The sequence below is a fragment of the Sciurus vulgaris genome, assembly GCF_902686455.1.
Source record: "Sciurus vulgaris genome assembly, chromosome: 10".
Classification (NCBI taxonomy): Eukaryota; Metazoa; Chordata; class Mammalia; order Rodentia; family Sciuridae; genus Sciurus; species Sciurus vulgaris.
The window spans coordinates 118,130,079-118,146,767 of NC_136470.1; the positions used below are offsets into that span (position 1 = coordinate 118,130,079).

General features: G+C 38.7%; 1 protein-coding gene across 2 annotated transcripts in view; it reads left to right on the forward strand.

Annotated features, from left to right (window-relative positions):
• The window catches only part of COL6A6 (collagen type VI alpha 6 chain), a 141,713-nt gene that overhangs the window by 71,431 nt on the left and 53,593 nt on the right, over positions 1-16,689 (forward strand). For both annotated transcript variants that reach the window (XM_079101273.1, XM_079101272.1), the window contains exons 21-24: positions 754-807; positions 7,507-7,542; positions 9,552-9,614; positions 11,225-11,287. In XM_079101273.1, coding sequence (XP_078957399.1) covers positions 754-807; positions 7,507-7,542; positions 9,552-9,614; positions 11,225-11,287 — 216 coding nt within the window. The remainder of the gene's footprint in view (positions 1-753; positions 808-7,506; positions 7,543-9,551; positions 9,615-11,224; positions 11,288-16,689) is intronic.

Here is a 16,689-nt window from a genome sequence, read left to right on the forward strand (position 1 = left end):
CCCTGGGGCACTCTACCACTGAGCCATATCCCAGCCCCCAACCTATTTTGAGGCAGGGTCTTACTAAGTTGCTGAGGCTGGTTTCAACTTGCGATTCTCCTGCATTAGCCCCCGAAGTTGCTAGAATTACAGACATGCACCATTCCTCTCAATAAGAAAGTTCCCTTGATAACTGCAGCTGGGGAAGAAGTCTGATGGGGTGGGAAAAACTTTTTGCTTTGGAGACAACCTACTTTTTGGAAGCTCTATCCCTTACTAGCTTTGTGGCTTTGGATCATTTTCTGTAAATCTCAATTTTTTCATCTACAAAATAGGTTAAATAGTCTACTTTTGGATTTTCTAGACTTGTAAATTTTAATGTAGTTTTTCATCTTGGGAAGACTTGTATCATGAGATTTTATTCACCGTCAGGTGTTAAGCTACACAGGTGAGTCAAAGAAGAAATCCAAAGGTAGAAATCCAAACCAGTGGTGGACGTCCCTGATTTGAATACTCTACTATGTACCCAGATACAAGTTAGACAGTGGCAATGAAGAGGTAAAGTCTTGTCCTTAGTGTTCTGTCCTGCTGGTCCACATCACCCACATGGAGATGTGATGTATGACCACTGGAAGTTAATCCACATTCCAAAAGGAGGTAACTCTCTCACTGGTTCAAACCCATCTGTCCTCCCTGGGGTACAAGCTGATGTTTAGCAGGAACTGTGTCCGCACTGGGCGATTACCTTCACATGTTTATTTGTTCCTTTTACAGGGCAGAAGAGGCTGGCCAGGACCTCCTGGAACACCAGGCTCCAGAAGAAAGACAGTAAGTGTCCCAGACAAGGAGACCCCCCCAGCTCCAGAGTTACATTGTCATGACAATGGCTGATTGCGCGGGTGGGTGGAATGGCTCCACTGAGTCTCAGTATCTTGGGGGCACTGAATTAGGATGTTGCTCAGAATAAGGCTGGTGAAGGACTTGGGAAAGACTTTTAAACTGAAGACGAAAGTGTGGATGCAGGAGAAATCATCATCAGGAGAGACTGCCCCAAAGAGAGAGAGAGGGAAAAAAAGCCCACGAGGGGGAAAGTGGTCAATATTTGGCCTATTTCAAGGCTAACTATGGTTGCAAGTGATGCCTTTTTAAGTCCAAAGGCCATTCCTTTACCAGATTTTACAACTATATGGTGTCGGGGAGGGGGGGGGGGGAGTGCCTGTGGTGCTGTGGTGTTTGTATCTATCTGAGAGTTAAGTTACTTCTATGGAACCCTTTGTGGATATCTTTGGTTTGTTTGGTTTTTATTTCATTGTTTTATTTTGTTGTTTTTTTTAATGTATACTTTACAAATTTTTTTTTTCTGTGCTTGACTGCTTAGAAAAGCACAGAGATTGTAAAAGAAAATCTTTATCCAATAAGAGAAAACTTAAATGAAGTTCACTTGGACACCTGCATCGGTCTAAATTAAGCCTATTTTGTCTCGTTTTGCAACGTTTTTCTTTTCATTCTTTAGTTATCCAGCCTCTCCAAGTTCCCTCCCCTCCCCCTTCCCCAAAATATAAAATGTTTTACAATTGAGCACAAAGAAAAAGTAGTTGAGTGCATCGCCTTTATTGCACATTGAACTTTCTGAGCAGAAATGGTTCACAGAGCTAGCTATTAGACTCCATCAAGAAAATATCTTTGTATCTTGAAGCCTACCCATCTTCTTTGCAAGGAAAGGAAATGGAAGTAAGAACTGAGATTACATTTTAAATGTGCAGAATTTGATTGCTGGGCAGACGCTTTAGTAATGCTGTTTTAATGCGTATAAAGAACTGCATTTGCTATTCATTTCACTTTCTGAAAGGGTGTAGCTAACTTACATACCCCTGGAAAATATTTTCAATTTAAAGATTATCATCCAGGAAATCCTGGCGTGCGAGGATGAGCATTTACTGTTTTATAGCCTCTAGAGACTAATGCAGTATTTAAACCACAACTGCTGAGAAATATGGCCCCTCCCTGCGTTGTAGATTCAGCCAGGTTCACAGGAGTTAAAAGCAGGAATTCCAGTTCAAAATGGCAAAGTGAAGGTGTTTTTTACCCTATGGCCCTTCTGTGCAGCTCACACAAAAGAAATCCAAAATAGAGAAGCAAAGAGGGCCACAGCTTCAGACCACAAATGATGACAAATACTGACCAACTATTTTAAAATGAGGAACCTAATGAGGAAGGGATTGGAGGGCTAACACACACTGACTTACGTCTCGAGCTGAGATCAGCTTTCTCTAAGAGTAACTGTCACTGTCCAGAAAGCACTGGTGAACAAAATCCAGAGGCACCGTGGGTTTGAGAGGTACAGGGAACACACCCCTAGAAACAATTAGCAGAGGGAGAAGAGAAAGGATGAGAAAGTGAAAAACAGTCCATTGGTATTATCTACAAATACAGCCGGGGCCCACAGAGACTGTGAACAACGAGGACAGAGGAAACTGCCTATCACCCGGACTGTAGGGGCTTCGTGTAAGTTCCATGAATCTCTTAAACGCCAAAAGCTGGAGGAAGATGTAGCCCTGCGGTACAAGAAAGAATTCATGTGATGAGAAAGTGTTTGAAACAGCATTATCTGTCTCAAAGCTACCAGCTCAATCTCAGCTACGCCTCCCCGTAAATTCTGCAGTCCACAGGTGCTCCTATTCAAAGGTGTCTAACGATCAGAAATACTGCCAATCTCTTTTGTGAATTAATCAGGTGATTAATAATCAGCAGCTTCCTAGGAGAGAAGAAAAATCATTACCAACAGGTAAATAAACCCTCATTAGAAGAGGAATTATTCAAGGAAAATGTACAACTCCGGCAAATAGATCTTCAAAGTCTCAAAGAAATGAAAACAACATTATCACTCTAAAAAATATTCAGAGAAGTGACAAGACAATAGAAGGTGAAGGAAGAGAACTGGTAGTGCTTAGGGGGCAGTGGAAGGGAAAAATGGAGTAAAGTACAATACAGTGGAAATGTGACCACTCGATTTGTAATTCCTTCTATTTTTGTTTTTTGTTTTTTTTTTTTCTTCTAGTCAAGTAAAGTTAAATGTAATATTTTAATTTTAAAATGGTGGTGCACACCTCTAATCCCAGCGGCTCGGGAGGCTGAGGCAGAAGGATCAGGAATTCAAAGCCAGACTCAGCAAGAGTGAAGTGCTAAGTAACTCAGTGGGACCCCATCTCTAAATAAAATACAAAATAGGGCTGGGGATGTGGCTCAGTGGTCAAGTGCCCCTGAGTTCAGTCCCCAGTATCCCCCAAAATATAAAATAAAATAGCATGAATATATGATCCCTTTTTCACCCAAAGTACCATTATTTAGAATTTCTGTATGGAGAATTTGGGGTGACTTTAAAAGGTTTATTCTGTATACTTTCTCCATTCAAATATTTAAAATTCAGCATATATCATTTTTATAGTAGCAATAAAGTCATTATTATTTTACTTTTATTTTTTCATTAGGAGAACTTTTGTTAGATTCCATTTCTTTTTTTCTTTTTCACTTTCCTTCTTTTCTTTTTTTGTGGTTTTTGTTTGTTCTTTTGAGATATATATGACAGTAGAGTATTTTGATATTATATGTATGTGACATATAACTTATTCTAAAGGATCCCATTCTTGTGGTTGTACACAATGTGGTGTTTCATTGGTCGTGTGTTCATATATGAACATAGGAAAGTCACATCCGGTTCATTCCACTGTCTTTCCTAATCCTATTCCCTGCGTCCCTTCATTTCCCTTTGTCTAATCCACTGAACTTCTATTGCTTTAGATAGATATTTCTTCTAGGCACAGTGGTAGATGCCTGTAATCCAGCAACTCAGGAGGTTGAAGCAGGAGGATTGCAAGTTTAAAGCTAGTCTCAGCAATGTAGCAAGGCCCTAAACAACTTAGTGAAGAGCCTGTCTCAAAATTAAAAAATAAAAAACATAAAAGAGACTGGAGGTGTGGTTCTGTGGTAAAATTCCTCTGGGTTCAATACCCAGTATCTATCAATCAATCACCAAATATTTCCTTTTGGTCAAAATTATTGTCTTTTTATTTTTTCCATATTTTTATTGGTGCATCTTAAGTTGTTCGTAACGGAGGGATTTGTTGCTACATATTTGCACATGAATACAATATAACAACATAATTTGGCCAATATCATTCCCCAGTGTTTCTCCTTTCCCTCCCCTTAGTCCTTTCCTCTACTGTACTGATCTCCCTTTGATTTTTCATTATTATTTTAGGAAGAAGAAAAATCTATACCATTCACTGTAAAACAGTGAAATATAGGTAGATACTGGGCCAGGGTTATAGCTCAGTAATATAGTGCTTTCTGAGCACACACAAGGCCCTGAGTTCAATCCCCAGCACTGAAAACAAAATTATTTTAAATGTAAGTTGAGGGTAAGCACTGGGGACTTCTCAGCAGTAAGATTCTGCTGAACGAGTGAGTGAGTAGAAGATGGCTGGTGGCAGGATTGTGGCATGAAGGGTAGCGTTGAACTGACTTGACCTTTACTCACTCAACAAACATTTATCATTTATTGAACACCTACATGCACCAGCAACTCCACTAACTACTAGAGTTACAAACTCAAATAAGGTGTGTCCTTTGCTTTCAAGGAACTCAGAACCATGTTGAAGAGCCTGGTTTCTCAACCTCAATCCTGTTGGCCTTTGTTGAACCACTCTTTGTGTTGTGCTCTGTAGGAGGTTAATATCACCCTTGACCACTACTCACTACATGCCAGTATCACCCCTGACTTGGGACCACAAATAATCTCTCCTGACTTTGCAAAATCCACCCCCTACTTCAGTTGAGAACTATTGGTGCTGAGTGAGGCTAGTTAACTGTTGTCACTGCTGTACCAGGAGACTTGACTGAACTGGGCCATGAGGGGCAAGGAGGAAGGACCAGAGGCAGAGAGCAGCAGTGCTGGGGCGTAGTGGGGGAGAATGCAAGGCTGGCTCTTTCTGAACCACACTTTGCTAAGGATTAGAAAAGATTCTTGTGCCAGGGCTAATGAGAAGCAACTGTAACCTCAAACCAAAGCATGCCTTCATTCCTGTTCAGTCCAGAGGGCTGTTAGTTTTGCTTGGCCCTACAATATAGGCCTCCCTAGGCCCTCTGGTACCATTTAGCATCATTGTGAACGAGTACGCCATTAAGATTCAATATTGTGATGTTTTACCATTAGTAACATCTTGCTTTGTTCCTGGTGATTCTCTGTCCCAAATTAGTTCTCCCCTATCTAGGAAACTAGGTCCTGGAAAACACCCAGGAAGCCAGACTCTGAGGAATTCAGGGTCTCAGTACCCTGTACTGGCTCCTCTTGCTCTCAGGTTCTTTCCTTCTTGATGTGCCCACTCACATTGGCTTTAAAGATAGGTCAGTTTGTGTAGATGTTACCAGAACTCTACCCGCCCATGGGCAAACCATTGGGGCATATTGAGATTTCATCTTTCACTTATAAAACATTTGCAAAATCATGTCTTAACTTATTACATTGCTTGTTTGTTTCCCTGTCATATCTGCCAAAGTATCTCTCCCATGACTTTCCTATGGAGCTTAAATTCCAAGTATCCATTAACAAAAATTGAAGGCAATTACTTCTGGGTGTGTTTCCATTACTTGTGTGACTGGCGGATTCAAGTTTGTCTCCTTGGTTAGATTTAAAACTCCTGACTAGGGACAAGAATCAGATCTTGCTCACCGTGACCTAGAACCATCTGTGGCTTGGAAGGAGCAGGGACTCAATAAACATATGTTGCCATGATTCATTTCACTCAAGCCCTTTCAAAATCTAAGCCTAAAGACACAAGTGAACAAATGTTTATAGATGATGTTTCAAACATTGGGACCGTGAACCAGAGAAATACTTTTGAACATGGAGATCTGGTCTACATCCCTTAAGTTATAGCAGAAGCTCTTCCTTGTGCTGGGGTACAAGGTTCCTTTCAGTTCCTCCTGCTGCCAGCAGATGTATCCACCTGAAGCTGGTCTGATCATGTACACTTCCTGCTCCATGAACCCAGTGGCTCTTGGTGCACGTTGTACCAGCCTTTCATCCTAGTGTGCTCAGCCAAGCCATTCTGCTGCCTCCCTCTCTTCCCCCAAATGGCCTTACTGTCTCCACCAAATACTTCATCATCTAGGTCATACCCTGTGCTGCTGGAGAGACTGCTTACATCTTTAGGATATAAGACTTCTCCCCATCCTCTTGAACCCATATCAAAACCCTCTTCCTCTGGGAAAATTCTCCTGATTTGACAAATTGAATGCAATTATTTCTTTGAAACTCATATTTATGTCTCACCCATGTTTATGACATTTGCCATAATTAGCTCATAATACTTATCTACCTACCTGCAAAACCTCAACAATGAGAGTCTCTTGAGGTCAAAGATTGTACCTGTGTATACGATATTTATGCTCCAGTGGTACCCATCTAGTGTACTTTAAAGAATAGCAAATATTTTTCTGAATGAAAATATCTACTGGTAGATGTTTTCAGTACATAGTTTTTCTGAATGAAACTGAAGTGAATTGAATTGGAACAGACAAACCCTTGTGCTGAAGTAGTAGAAACAGCTTGTTGTCCTCCCTCTGACAGAATTTAAACTTTGTCTCAAGATGACTCACCAATGTTTGAAAGAAATGCAACTCTACTTACCCAAATGCACAGTCTTGTTTCTTAAAGAACAAAAGGTTTTAAAATACGATTCACATAATTTAAAGCCTACAACACTGGCCTCTCAGAGAACATTTCGAATTTCCATCAAGACAATGTCATCTGATGTTTACTGAATTTTATAAACCCTGAATGTGGGTTTTGCTAGGCCCTTATTGAGTTAAACAAAAACAACACTGTTATTGTCTCTTGACTTGCTGATCAATGAGAAACTGATATGGAAAATACCCATACTCCTAATTCCATACAGAGTAAAAAATTCACTTGATTATAAAGCACCATTATTTTGATTGGATATTTTATTAATATACTGAGTGAGTAACTGTTGAATGCTTGGGATATTACTTGGCTTTTAAAAAATAAAACTAGTTTGGCTTTCTTTAATTTCTGAACTTAATCTATTATAAGTCCCTGAAGCCAATTCTCCCAGTTTTCCTCTGGCTTCCTGCCTTTGACTAATCCACTCCTGATTTCTGGCTTACTTGGACAAGCTTGGGGGAAAACAAAAAGAAATAAAATTCAAATCAGTCAATTTTACAGCTGGCGAACAGCTCTAGTCAAAGTTTAGTGAAGGACAAACTATTGACCGCAGCTTATTCTCATAAGTATCTGTAGATAGATATCAATTGTCTATTATTTCAATTACCTAGTGCCCTAGGATAGAAATGCTTCCATGGTACAGTAAGTAATTGAATGTCTTAAGCACTGTGTAGGAACTATTATTTATGTCAGTGCCTCGAGGTTTCCATTAGTAATTTAAATCAAATATATATAGCATATTTACTAAATTAAGAATATCCATTTTTCCCTTTTTGTTTTAGGCAGCTCATGGCCGAAGAGGACATACAGGCCCACAGGTCAGTGATTATTTTTCTTAACTCCAAATTATTAGTATTTCATGTCCTATCAACCGGATAAAGGCTCTGTAAAGTATCTTTCCAGCCTAAATATCTTTTACTTTTTGATAACATTGATTATAGAATAAAATGTTGGAAAGTTTTAGGCTACAATTTCAAGAATTCAAATTTCAAAATAAAATGAAAAGTTGAGCACTTTAATTAAAAAAGGAAAACATTAATGACCAAAGACAGTATTTAGCCCAATTATTGATAAGTTGAACTTTGTTTGGATTTCAAATACAAACTTTAATAACTCAGTGAATAACCTTTCTTTTAGAATTTTTTTTTTTTTTCAATTAGCTCTCAAACCTTACTTACAATTTGTGGAAATCCCCATGTAAGTCAAGAAAATACAATGAAACTTTAATACCAAGTGCATATTCTGAATACTTTGTTAAAAAAAAATTAGATCAAAAATCATGTGATATCCCATTTGCACATATTGGTGATATATTATACATGCTTTATGAACCTACAATATTAAGGAAGAGCCACCATGACTTAAAAACATATCCTCAGATTAAAAATACGAATGATATGAATCTACATCATGCACAACCATAGAAACAAAAATTTGTACCCCATTTGTGTACAATGAATCAAAATGCAGTCTGTAAAAATAATAATAAAAAAGTACAATGAGGATAAATAATAAATCCACTCTTGATCACATCATGGTAAACTTCAGCATATTAAAGATAAAATCCTTAATCCTCATTAGAGAAAAAAGAGTTTTACTCATGAAGTGAATATATTAGATTGTAGCAGATTTTTATTCAGAGAACAGTAGTAGTATAGGTATACTTCAGGAATAGAGGAAAAATAACTGTTAACCTAGAATTTTATACCTAACTAAACTATGAGTGGATGTAAAATAGACACTTTCAATACACAAGAAGAGTTCACACACACACACACACACACACACACATACACACACACACACACACACACAGATTTGCTTTAGTCTGTTCCTGCAACTATAACAAAATGCCGAAAGATGGGTAATTTATAAACAACAGAATTTTAGGTTTTACAGTTCTAGGGGTTAGGAAGTTCAAGATCAAGGAACCAGCAGATTCAATGTCTGTTGAGGGGTTGACCTTTCCTCTGCTTTTTGCAATACCCTCACATGTTGGAAGGAGCTCACAACTTCCTTGAGCCTCTTTTATAAAGTCTTTAATTCCAATCATAAGGTTGGACCTCCTATGACATAATTACCTCCCAAAGGTCCTGCTTCTTAATATAATCAGTCCCATGGAGGATTGGGGGGAGGGGGTGGTTGATCACACATACATTCAGACCATAGCAAACTTCAAAGTTAGACTTCAACAGAAAGAAGAGCAAATCCAACAAAATGGCATGAAATAAATGAAATGAGAGAGAGAAAGTGTTAAGAAATCCTCCTTTCTGATTTCTAGGAAAAGGTATCAGTGATGGACATTTAATCACACCCAACTGTATAAGAACTGAGATATAAACCTAGGCTATCCTAATAGTTGCCTGAATCAAGCTTTCTATAATCCTTCCTTGCTTTTTTTGGAATTCTTCTCTGGGACAGAGTCTAAGAACAATGTGAAGAGAATGCTTAAGATTCTATCTCTAGATATTTTAATCTATTTGACTTTAAATATGATATTGTAAGATACCTGGAGATGTTTGAAGAAAACAAATTATTCGTTATTTTCAAGCCACATGCCCAAGAAAGATATAGCACAATACACATTTTATTAAAAAAGTAGAGGTGTGTGTGAATGTGTGCATACATTTAAGGACTAGAAGTAAATATACCATATTTCTACTTGATGAGTATTTGGATTTTTATTTTCTTCTTTGCATTTGTCTTTATTTTGTGCATTTTTGCAAAGATCTTCATTGCCATTGTAACCATAAGAATATTAACAGTCTTATACTTCAACAAGATTCTTAGGAAACAGCATTAATAGGTTAATTCTTTCTCACCACAGGGAAAAACAGGCATTCCAGGCCCAGATGGACTTGAAGGCTCATGGGGACTTAAGGGCCCTCAGGTATGTGTCAAGACCAATCAGTTGTGAGACCAAATTGCAAATTTGGGTGTGGACAAATTTGAAACCTTGATAGAAACCCTTAAACCACCCTGCAGAATTACAGGTGTTTAAAGTGTTTTCAGGGTAATAAAGTAAGGAAACAATATAGTTTTGATTTGTAAAGCACTTGATTCTTTTATCTAAGTTTTGTCCCAGTTAAGAGGTTGGTTTCTGGGTTGTAGGATAATCCAGGGAGACCTTGAGCCAAGGAAAATATTGAGCCTCAAATCTGGGAATTGTGGTCAATTTAGCACAGTAATAGCTCAGTGTTACATATCTGGATGTCCGTGATGTAGAAAAATTGGCTCTACTCTAGGAAAGAATTGCTCCAAATACAGCTGGAGTCTTCTGTGCGGTGATCTATAGTGTGGCACTCAGCCTGTCCTTTCCAGCTCACTTCTCTGGGGAGCTGCCTGGAGTGCTTTTTACTTTGCAAGGAATAAACCATTGTTGGCTCTTTACACCGATCACAGGAGAAGAGAGGAAGCTTGTGCCAGAGGGGGCAAAATGTAGCCTGCAACAAGGAGGAAGCAGAAGAGAGCAAATGCCAACATGAAAGAGAGAGGCCAGACCACAGAAAAAGAGAGGACTTTCTTTCCTTTTCAAACTTGGTTTTGAAAGGCTGAGAAATAACTGTATTGTTTGACACAGGCAGGACGATGTGGTTATGCTAGTTTTCAAAATTTTATGACACACAGTTAGAAAAATGAAAGCATTCTATATTGGCAGCTTGGTGTGTAGAAGTTCAGCAAAATATCCTTAAACATCAGAAGAGAAACTCACCAAGATTTCCAAGCAGTGAAGAGGCTTCCCTTTGGACCACTATTTCTTTACAGCTTGATTGCTTTTCTTTGTTGTTACTTGCCAGCTCAGGAAAGCTCGATTTTCGTACTTTTAAGTGAGAAATATTTGCCACTGGGAGTGTAGGGAAGCATTTCAATAGATTCACTGCCTTTATTTCATGTTAAACAAATAATACTATAGAATCCCTCCTTTGGTTTTATAGAACATGACCTCTTTCACAATGTAATTTAAACGGAGAAGCAAAAACCAAATACAGCATGAAGGTTTCTCTCTGCATAAGGAATCCACAGTTAATAGACAATATAATATTCCCAAAGTAGAAATATCTAAATTTCATCTTACCATTAGTTATATCTTCTTTATGACCAGTCTTTAGTGTGGTTATTGAATAGAAAACCTATTTAAATATTTTGATTCCAGATTTACATAATTAAGGATTTTTTTAACCTAAGAAATGTATGAGTTTATAGTACAAAGATTTTGAGGATAACTAGCCAGCCAAACTGAAAAGCTCAGCTATTCAATATTTCCTCCAAGACCCATTCCCTTTGTCTTCAGATGCCCAAGCACTCATCAGATTGGACGACAGTACCTCCACACAGATGAGGGGGAGCTTGAGAGATCCAGGTGGACCAATGGCATAACTGGAATTCTCTTTCCAATTTCTGTCTATGTTACTGACTCAGCATTTCCATTTTAAAAATTCAAGTTAATATTCAAGTATTCTCTTTTAGGCAGAAAATAATACTTGAATTCTATGTATTTAGGGCCCAAGAGGAGAGGCTGGTGCAAAAGGAGAAAAAGGAGGCCTGGGAATGAAAGGCCCTCAGGTATGTAATGAGAGAGAAAGTGACTGCATCTGGCTTTGGTCTTGGCTTTAATTTTGATTTTCTGTGGTTCTCTGCAACCCTGCAGGTGGAATTACTTACAGCCTGTGAACCAACGTCATGTCTTAGTTTGACTTCAGTGCTGGGTGTGGTGGCTACACACATTCTGGTCCCCATCTTGCCGAGGGGGCTGTCATTCTGTCATACACAAAGGTGGAAGATCATGTGTAGCTCTCTTCCTCCATTGCTCAGCTGAGGTTAAGAATTCTTCCTCTGTGTAAATCCCGTTACATCAGCCCCCTGATCTCAAGTCTCTTAGGACTTCCTATCACACTCAGAATACTGCTTATTATCATGATTCTCAACCTACCTGTGTAGGAGAAGCTCCTAGGGGGAACTATAAAACATACCACCACCTGGGGCCCTCCCCAGATCATGTAAATCAGAATCTCTGGAAATAAGGCAATGCTATCAAAGATTCTAAATACTCCCCAGGTGACTCTATCATATACGCAAGGCTGGGAATGACTGCCCAACATCAGCACTTCTCCAACTTCAAAGTGCATGAGAATCCTCTGGAGAACTTGTTAAAATACAGATTTCAGTCCAGGAGTTCTTGGGCAGGGCCTGGGATTCCGCACTTTCAAAGTGAGCTTCCAGGTGATGCTGCTGCTGCTGGTCTCTGGTCCACACTTTGAGTAGCAAGGCCCTACATGATCTGGCCCTTGCCTGCCTGCTATCATAGTATATGATTTGTTTAGCTGTCTATCTCCTTTTCTAAGATTTAAGCCTCCATGAGGTCTAGTGTTTTATTTACACTGTATCCCCAGAGCCTAGAACAGCAGTACCTGGCAACATAGAAGAGAACAACACATATTTGTATAATGAATCAAGCAGTAAATGAATGAATGAGATACATTTAGGAACTGCACTCTCCACTAACACTAGGATAAAGGGAATTCATTACTTCGCATCCCGTTAGTTAAATGGGGCAGTGGCACAACACTTAGGTGGTTGTGCTCATCATCAGAATATTTAAGAAGTTATTTGCATAAATGAATCACATGGCATGATGTTTTAAAGCATATTAGTAACTGCTCATGAAGGTATTTGTTCCGAATTTTGATGAAAGTGCTCCTTTCAAAAGCACGATAACTTTATAATTTTATAGTAGTACTAAATTGATAAAACACAACTATTTTGCATTCACATCCTTGAATTGTTAAAAGCTTGCCTGGTACTACAAATTGAAATTAAAAAAAAAAAAAAAACAGTAGCAATGTTAAGGAAAACATATACCAGGTGATTATCTCATTAGTTTGTGTAAAATATTGAGATGTAGGGGATCAAACTCCACAGGTCTTCCTATTTTTTTTTTTTTTTTGTTCTAGAATCCAATATGCTATTCCAGTGGCTGTTACTCTAGTAACTTTTCCATTTTCCCCATAGTGCACCTCTATGAGTGAGTGCCCTTTAATCTTTCTTTGGCAATATTGGTCCTAGTCATAAATCATTCAACTCCTTGGCATTTCCAGAATTAGTTAAGAGGTATCACTCTTCTTCACTTATCTGGCTGGAGAACATGATTTTCCTTCTCAGTTTATTTGCATGAAATAGCCTTGTCAACACAGTGAAAATGCTGTTTCAAAGATGTGTGGATTTTTTTTCTGTTCAGTACATGGTGAATGGGATACTCAAACTGTTTCCAAAGGAAAACCACAGAGACAAATGCAATGAGAGGTACAAGAGAGCATTCTTTATTGGCTCTGTAAACTCACTGCCACAGGTTTGTAGCATACAAGGACCAGCCACCCCAGTGGAATAATATAAGTGTTTTCTAACACAGTGGGCTTGAAGGATTTCATCAGGATACACATTTAGAAAAAGGGATGTTGGTGTTCTGAAGGCTCATTTACTTACACGGTATTAGGATGTTCTGCATAAATCCCAAAAGTGCCCATCCAGTCATTATGTGACTAGGATATAAAAGAAAGACACTTCACAATGAAAAGGAAGAAAGAGCTTTGGAAAGAATAGCTTATTGTTTTGTACCTTCCCTTGTTTCCTCTTTGTTTGATTTCCCTTAAAATCCTACCCTAATATACAACACCTCAGAAAAGAAGGAAAGACTAGATACAAAACACCAGTTTCAGTTGAAGCTGTAATTATTCTTTAAACATTTATGCTGTCTCAATTAAATAATCACTATCAAGAAAGGATGGAATTGTTCAATGCAAATGGGAGCACAGGTAGAATTTCTGTTGTTGTCTTTACAAAGCATAGCACAGTGGTCAAGAGCACAGAGTCTGGAGTCATTTCACTAATTTGACAAAATATTGTAATTACTTTCTTTTATCAGGTCCTATACTAGGATATGAGAATGAATCCAAAATAGACTCTAACTTCGAGTGCACCTGGTCTCATTTGTTCTAGATTTGTACCTTACTAGTTGTGTGATCTTGGGCAAATTTATTTAATATCTCAGTGTCTCACTGTTCTCTACTGTAAAATAAGAATAATAATAGTAGCTGCCTCATTAGATGTGAAAATTAAATGGTCTAATATATGTAGGTACTTAAAACATTACCTACAGTCACACTGTATAAGTGTTTGTTATTACTACTCCATTTTGTCAATATCACCTAATTTAACAGAGATATTTTATGCCAAAGAATGTGGGTTGCTGTTCTGAGGAAAACCAGAACAGTAACATAATAATATGTAACTCATATCACAACACTCGGTTTTCATCATTCTGCATAATCTAAGTTGGACAGTCCATCAACCAACTCCTTTCACTAATTTGACAAATTACTGTAAGTGCTTTCTATGTATCAGGCCTTATACTAGGATATGTGGATGAATCCAATATAGACTCTAGCTTCCAGTATACCTCGTCTCATAAAGGAGACTCATGCAAACAAATAACAGAGGTGTATTGTACTAAATGTTAAAATAGAGTTTTATCCAAGGAAGGGTGGTGGGAGAAAGGATGAACTTCAGTGAGGAGATAAGTGAATCCCATTTTTCAGAATGAGGAGTTATTTTTCAGCTAACCAAGGAAGAGGCAGGCACCCAGGGAACCAGGTTATATAAAGCAATCTATCGAGGTGAGTTTGGGGAACCATAAATGGCATAGTATTGTTGGAGCACTGGAACATCAGGTGCATGGAAAAGCATTTGAAGGTAAGAATAAGGACTGTCTCACAGACCAGCAGGGTCAAGACTGGCATCTTCTCAAATGTTTGGGGATTTATCCTTTCATTAGTCCATCACTTACTGGCCTCTCCATTTTTATTTTCTCAGACAAAGCTCATATTCTAACTTATAGAAACCTAGCCCCTTGTTTCTTCTCAGTTTGATATTTGTTGGTCATGAGGTTTTGCAAGATTTTATCCTCATGCAAACAAAAAGCGCAGTGATCAGTATTTCTTTTAAGCACGAGGAGAACTGTACCTCTTGCCCTGCCCTGCCATGATCCAGCCGAAGTGGAAGTATTCTTGGCGATGCTGCAACCATTGATCCCAAACTCCTAGTGCAATATGTTCTAATAAGATGCTAAGGATATATTTTTTTAAGCATTTGAATTCTAAACAGTTCCCTTCTATCCTCACTTAACACTAAAGCATTTATGGCTGCCAAGGGCTATGAAACAGACTCAAAACAAGCAAGATACCTCCAGCCCAAGTCCCCATGTTGGAGGTTTGATTTAACCTCAGCCTCCTGCATCAAGTTTGGAGATTCACATTTTTAGACCTCCAATCTAAGCTGGTGCATGGATGTAAGACTTTGGGAATTCTGTCTCAGACATGGACCTCAAAATAGCAGAGTGGCTGGTACTTCAGTCTTTAAAAGCAGATAGAATGAAGTTCACTTCCCACCTCATCCTCTTGTTAACTAAGTGATTTGTGGGTAAATGCCTCGAGAATCTGTTTTTGATTTTAATTTATCGCTACATTGTTGTGGAAATTAAAGATTTTATCTACCACTTATCACAGTGCCCTGCACAGAATAAAAAGCCCCATAAAAGGTAGCCATTTCAGCAAAGCCAACAAAGATTTGACCTCCAGCTAACACCCTGTCCCTTGAAATGCCCTTTATACTCCATGTCTGTTCTTGATGTTAAGTCAAGGGAACTCTTTGAGTCTGATATCCAGGGGTGCTAGGAAATTTTCTCCTTTCCTTTAGAAACTACCAACATGATCTTTTATCTAACCAGTAGTATTTGAGTAGATAATTTATCTGGATAACCATTTGTTGAATCGTGGGCCCTATTTGATCAGTCACAAATCTCCAGTTGTTACTTTGTAGGATCTGCACAGGAAACAGAATCAGGTGTTTTCTGGTTTGCTGATGACAAGGTCTTATATGTATTCATCCATCCATCCATCCATCCAAGACATCTTGTATTTTGGAGGTTCTTAAATCAGGATAACCTTCATTGTGCTAGCATGTGCTTCAGGTGACTGCACATGAAATAATCTCCCAGAAATCTCCTCTACCTCAGAGTTCTTTATGGAAAGAGAGCTTGTAGGCAAAACTTCCAACTGGTACCATGTTGCCAAGGATTAGAATCTCTATGCTTTTTCTCTCTGTATCACATGAATTTACATGGAAAACCAACCAATTAGCACATGATTTCATCCCTCCCGAGGATCATTCCTGGAGAGATAGCTGGATGGATGGATGAGTGGATGAATGGATGGATGGATGGATGGATGGATGGATGGATGGATGGATGGATTGGTGGGTCCTAGGTACTGTATGATGCTGCAGATAAATAAAGTCAATAGGATCCTATAGGAAGTGTATAGTGTAGTCTCTAGTAAAGAAGAAAGAGAAATAAATTAACAATTACATACAGAGTAGAGTAATCTGTGAGATGAGTGTGAGACCCAACCTGACAAGCCAGGAGGTTCAGCTGTTCTTCCTGAAACAATGATGCTAATAGTAAGATTTTTGGAAGACAGAGACTAAACCTCTCCCTGTTGTGTGACTTGTGGCTGAGTGGTTTGGAGAAGTGAGCTAGAGGGAGGGACTTAGGGTGATTTTCAAGTTTCTGGCTTGGGTTTCAGCAGGAGTAAAGAGTGTCAGCATGCCTTAATGAAAAGAATATGAGACTAGGGGCACAACTTAAGGTAAATATTATTATTTTCATAATGAATTCCTATGGAATATCTTATAGTCATTTAAATATGCAAGTCTGGTGTTCAGTTAAGTGGTTTGGACTAACTGTACATTATGTAGGGGTCACTATGTAGAAGTGGTATGTGAATTTTGGGGGGTGCTAGTCAGGAAAGAGGTTAAAATGAGGAAAATAAGGCAAGGGAGTGGAGAGTTAAGAGGCAAAGAAGGGGAGTTTTTGAAGGTTAGTGAGAGGACACTGGGGAGGGCCCAGGAAGCCT